The sequence below is a fragment of the Pteropus vampyrus genome, unplaced genomic scaffold, assembly GCF_000151845.1.
Source record: "Pteropus vampyrus isolate Shadow unplaced genomic scaffold, Pvam_2.0 Scaffold48, whole genome shotgun sequence".
NCBI lineage: Eukaryota > Metazoa > Chordata > Mammalia > Chiroptera > Pteropodidae > Pteropus > Pteropus vampyrus.
The window spans coordinates 377187-382701 of record NW_011888829.1 but is presented as its reverse complement, the minus strand read 5'-3'; the positions used below and the strand labels follow the sequence as shown (position 1 = coordinate 382701).

The window sequence follows — 5515 nt, the reverse complement described above, 5'->3', positions numbered from 1 at the left end:
GGCAAAGGACTAATAGAAACAACAGGAAAAAGGCAGGAATAGAAATTCACAAAAGAAATAAACACGAAAAAAAGTTTATATTTACCGAATATATACTACGTGCTAGGTACCATCCTAAGACTTTTATATAAACACTCACATAACCTTCATGACTACATTATCAGGCAGATATAACTATTACCTGTATTTTATAGGTAAGGAAGCAGAAAAAGTGCCCAACAGCAAAGAACTGCAAATTGAAATAGTAACTACCGAATTGTCATAGATTAAAAGCACGCCCGTGTTCAGTGTTGGCGTGGTGAGGGAATGGGCCGTCGCGTGCGTCTGACGGGCCTATCCGTTGGAATCCCCTTTCTCAGTGGCGTCTTGGCTGTATATGTGAACCATCTAAAATGTAATCACACCCTTGGCCCCATTAAGTATATTTCTAGTCTATCCTACAGAAATCATCAGATGAACACATAGTGTAGACAGTCCATTATTTCTTACATAATGGAATTCTGGAAACATTGGTGAAAGTGAGTATATTAAGGTTAAATATATTCCTGTTCTAGAGGAATTTAAAAAAGATAAGATTTCTAATTATACATTTCTTTATACCCAATCTCCGATAACATGTATTTCCAGTATTTTGTTCATGTTCTTTAACATGGTCCTTTTCTCTGACGATCGAATGCCAATGAACAGATTGAGTTCAGTGGGGCCGTGATTGCGGCTCTAGATCAGCCCCATTCAGAAGGCTGAGTGCTTTTTATCTTTGTGCCAATTATAAAAGTATATGACGCTGGGCTGCTTATCCCAGGTAGCAGCACATTCATTTTCTTTTTTTCCACACCTCTTTGTAAAAATAAAAGCAAATGCAGTAAAAATTTCAAAGACAATGAAGCTGTCAGATAATAGCACAAAATGTTCATTTATCATTTAACAAAGTATATTCAGAGTCTGAAAGAGGCTTTAGGGTGTGGAATGTGTGAAAATCAGGATCTCTTGTACAGTTGTGTGCACTGTATTCATAAGGGCAAAGCACATGAAACAAGCTAATCGGGACTGATTCAGGACATTGGGTACATTTACTTAAAACGTGCCCTCTATTTACTGACATGGAAAGATGCTCATCGTGTACTGTTGAATGAAAGATCAGGTTAAAATGATTGGCATCAAATGATTCCACTTTTATTTTAAAAAGAATACTTCCACCTATAATTTCGTGAATGACAGAGGTAAGGCTCCGTTTTTATATTCTTTTCATATAGAAAGCCAGTTGTCCAAGCACCATTTATTGGAATGTCCCCTTCCCCGCCACCCACTCCCAGCTCTGCAGAAAACCTGTCCTACGTCAGCTGTCTCTACACATGGAAATGTTTGTAGTTTCTCTATTCAGTTACTCTATTTTTCTATATTTGTAATATGCTCTTCTTAATCCTTGTTTTAAAATAAGTCTCTTTTTTCTTCTTAGAGAGTCTCTTGGCTATTCTTAATTCTTTGACCTCTATAAATCTCTTGGAAAGTTTATTTTATTAAATTCCACATAAAAAATGTTATATTGATCAGGATTACATTGAACCTATAGATCAGTTTGAGGGGAAATGAGATTTCTATATTGACTCTTCTATTGAATGTGACACAGCTCTTCACGTATTTAGATTTTTAATGTCTTTCAATGAAATTTTATAGTTTCATTGTCTTCCTGGATATATGTCTAGTTATCTTAAATTTTAATGCTCTTGTAAATAGTATCTCTTATTTTTTAACTATCTGATTTAGTAGATGAACATGTAATTGATTTTTTTATTGCTGAAACAACAAACGAAATTCTTATTTTCTCTCTGGGTTCCTTTGGATTTTCTATCGATTCAATCATGTCAGCTGCAAATGGTGTAAGTTCAGTCCGTTCCTTTCAAATACTCAGCCTTCGAGTCCTTGAGCTTACCTGACTGCACTGGCTCGGACCTCAGTGCAGTGTCAGGCAAGGGTGATAGCAGGTGTCGTCGTCTTATTCCTGATGTAGAGAGAGAAGTTTCGTTGCTTCATTCTTGAGTTTGATAGGGCTTTTTGTAGAAACCTTTTATAAGATTCAGGAAATTCCCTCCTATTCTTGGTTTGCTAAGAGTTTTATCATGAATGGATAGTTATCAGGTACCTTTCCACAATCTGTTGAGATAAGGTTTTCTCATTTAAATCTGTCAGTGTAGTATATATAATACATTGATTTTTGTACTTGTACTGCTTGCAAAAGACAAATCCTAGACATGTACGTCTGTGTACTTAACTCACCCTCCTGGATGTTTGATACACATTTCAATCTCAGCTGGTCTAAGACTGAGCTCCTGGTCCCCCCACCTGCTGAAGCCCGCTTCATCCAGTCTTCCTCCACTGTGGGTGATTGTAATTCGAATCTTTCATTTGTTCAGGCCAAACATCCTGGAGCCACGCTCGGCTGCTCTTCCTCTGCTCACAGCTCAGCTTTGAGGAAGTCCTGGCGGCTTCACCTTCTAAATACTGCAGACACTTCACAGATCTCCACCGCTACCCGATCCAAGTCATCGGGTTGTACCCGGATCATTGCAATAGGTTCCTAAGTGGCCTCCTTGCTTCCTCCTCTAAACACGGGAGCCAGAGAGATCCCACTGAAATGAAGCGAGATATTTCTCTGCCTAGAATCTTCCAGTGGCTCCCATTCCTCTTGGCCTAACAGCCACATCCCTTGTAACGGTCTCCAGGGCTCTGCCGCTCTGGCTGCCATCTTCTGTGGCTTCATCCCCATCGTTCCCTCCCCGGTGCCCCAGCCACCCTGGCCTCCCTGCTGTCCTTGCACGTGTCAGGCACGCTCCCACCTGAAGGTCCTGCCCCGGCACTTCTGTGTAGCTCGTTCTTCCTAGACCAGTGGTTCTCAAAGTGGGGTCCTTAGACCAGCGATAGCAGCGCCGCTCGGGCACGTGTTAGCAACGAAAAGTCTTGGGCCTCACCCCAGATCCACTGAACCAGCAGCTCTGAGAATGAGGTCAGAGGCTGAGCTCCAGGTAATACTGGCTAAAATCTGAGAACCACGGCCCTGGGTAAGCATACTGCCAATTCCCTCACCTCCTTCAGGTGTCTGCTCAGAGGCCACCTTCCTTATGTGGCCCACTTGGACCCCTCTTCAAAAATGTCACTGCTGCCTCCATTGCCACCTGGTACTCCTTGTTCGAGTTCTTTTCTCTCATTTTTCTAATATACTCTAACTTACCATTTCTGCCACATACATTCATTCCATAATTTGCTGTTTCTATTCCGATCTACTCTAACGTACTCCACTATTTTATTATGGTTTTTGTTTTGCTCCCCTCCACTCTCTGGTAGACTGTAACCTTTTGTAGGCAGAATTAGGGGGATTTTGGTTCATCGATGTAACCTAGGCACCTAGAGGAGTTTGCTCTGTAAGTCACTGCTGAAGGAGAGGGGAGCTCAGCAGAGCCGTCCCCTCGTGTTCTGCAGGCCCGCGCTGAGCGACTGCGTTGTGCTTCCGCGATGCCCTTGAATCCCTGGTGCAGGCCACAGAGGCCTCTGGGTCACTCTGGGGCGCTGGGCTGAACCTGCCCACAGAGAAATGCAGCTCTGTTGGAAGCAGCAGAGCGTCGGGACTGGATCGCAGAGGGCCAGCTCCGTGGTACCCACGAGCAGACTGGAGGGAACGAGATGAGAACCAAGCCAGTTTTTACAGCACTTTCTCGTAGCTCGGTTCTCACAGGGCCTCCTTGTGGCTGGGAATAGAAAGTTCTTAAGACATTAGCGTGGCGTAAGTGGATTGCTTCTCCAAGCTCTGGCTGCATCCCAAATGTGCATGTACGACATTTTACAAAACAGATAAGTGGGCTCTCCACTCTAGAAGCAGACCTGGCAGCTGTGGTGTGATGCTGACCTACAGTGAGGATGAGACTCACTGGGAGAGGATGCTAGAGACTAACCGTTGTTAGTGACAGAATTTCACAGACCCCCACTCTGGGTTCTGACAGACCTCCAATCCTTTGTTTTTATTTACCTTATGTATGTAGTAAGAAACAAACAATGGAGATGAACTTTATGGTATGGAAATTACACCCCCCAACAAAGGACCAAAAATATATTCAGGATTAAGTCACTAAAATTCAGCGCCCCCTGTATCACCTGCAGCTCTACAATATGAACCTCCGGCCTTCAGGATGACAGCAAGCTGCATTAGGTAAATTTTAGAGTATTAATGTTTGCCTTTCTGACTTTTTTAGAGCACAGAAGACTTTATGAACATCTGCATTGAACCCGCCACTGTCAGCAAAGGAGACTTCATAATTATAGGGTAAGGGGGCTGCGTTTGCAGGAAACGAGGCTCGAGTCGTTTCTATCGCCAGGTTTTTCTGTCGCGTGCCCATGAAGTCCGAGGCGCAGAGCCAGCGAAGGGCTTGGGGAATGGCAGCGTCGTTTCGTGTGGGTTGGCATGTGCACTGCACCTCTCTCTCCTTTGGCCTTCCCTGTTCCTTTTGGGAAGATCAGAGTATGGGAGCCATCTTTGCCTTTCAACTGAAATGAGAATTCCGTGTGGCATGACGTAGCATCCAGAATGTGGGCCTCGGGGTCAGAACTACTGGTTCTGACACTCTCTGGCCTCAGGACTTGGTCAGATCCTCACTTCACTGCCTCCTTTTCCCTGTGTACAGAATGAAATAACAATCACCTCTCATCTCGGGATTGTCTCTGAGTCTTAAGTGAGAGACTGGGCGAAGTCTCATTGTGAAGCTTTGTCCTCAGGGTGTTGATGAAAAACCTGAAGCGAGGCCCTCGAACATCCTCCAGCTTCCCCTTTCCCACCACCCAGTACCTTCCAAGTCCCGTGTGACCTGCTAAGCCTCCCTCGGCCAGAGTTGTAGTGGTTAAGAATGTTCTAAGCCTTCCGCTGGCCTTCCCAGTGGCCTGTCACCATGCTGACTGGTGGTCCGTGCTGTCTCGGAGCTCCCTCTAGTGCCCACTTAAGGGTTAGGCATTTCTGCTGCGGAGGCTGGGTCTCCATGGCGACTTCATGATCAGCGCCGGCAGCAGAATGTCTCATTAGTTTGTGGTGGTTTCGCCTTTGGTACAAAAGCTTCAGATGTTGAACAGCTGCTTCTGCAGCCTTTGATTTACTTGCTGTTTCTGTAGTAAGAGGAAGAAGGGACAAGCCCGTCCCCTCTTCTCTAGAGCGTGCAGAAGCCATATCGTCCTGCTGGAGAGTCTGGCCGGGGGGCCAACTCTAGCCAGTCTCCTTTCTCATACCGACATCCCCAAACAGAAAAGCCGATGACGGTGCCTAAGTTAGGGGGGGCCGTTACGTGCCTCACCGTTGCCAGCACTGGTGGCAGCGAGTTTCCTGTTGGCCTCCACAGGAAGTGAAGTCAGGTAATGTGTTTCCTCTGGGCGTCTGAATAGGACATTGTGAAGTTGTTTTAGAAAACTCTGAAGTTTCACGTGCTAAAGAATTAGTTGTCAGTTAATGAAAAAGAATGGACTACTTTACTCGGATGAGCCA

General features: G+C 45.0%; 1 protein-coding gene across 1 annotated transcript in view; it reads left to right on the top strand.

The window, feature by feature from the left end:
• AGK (acylglycerol kinase) overlaps positions 1-5515 on the top strand; it is an 84363-nt gene that overhangs the window by 75222 nt on the left and 3626 nt on the right. The window contains exon 16 of the mRNA XM_011359553.2: positions 4242-4312. Within this exon, the coding sequence (XP_011357855.1) occupies positions 4242-4312 (71 nt within the window). The remainder of the gene's footprint in view (positions 1-4241; positions 4313-5515) is intronic.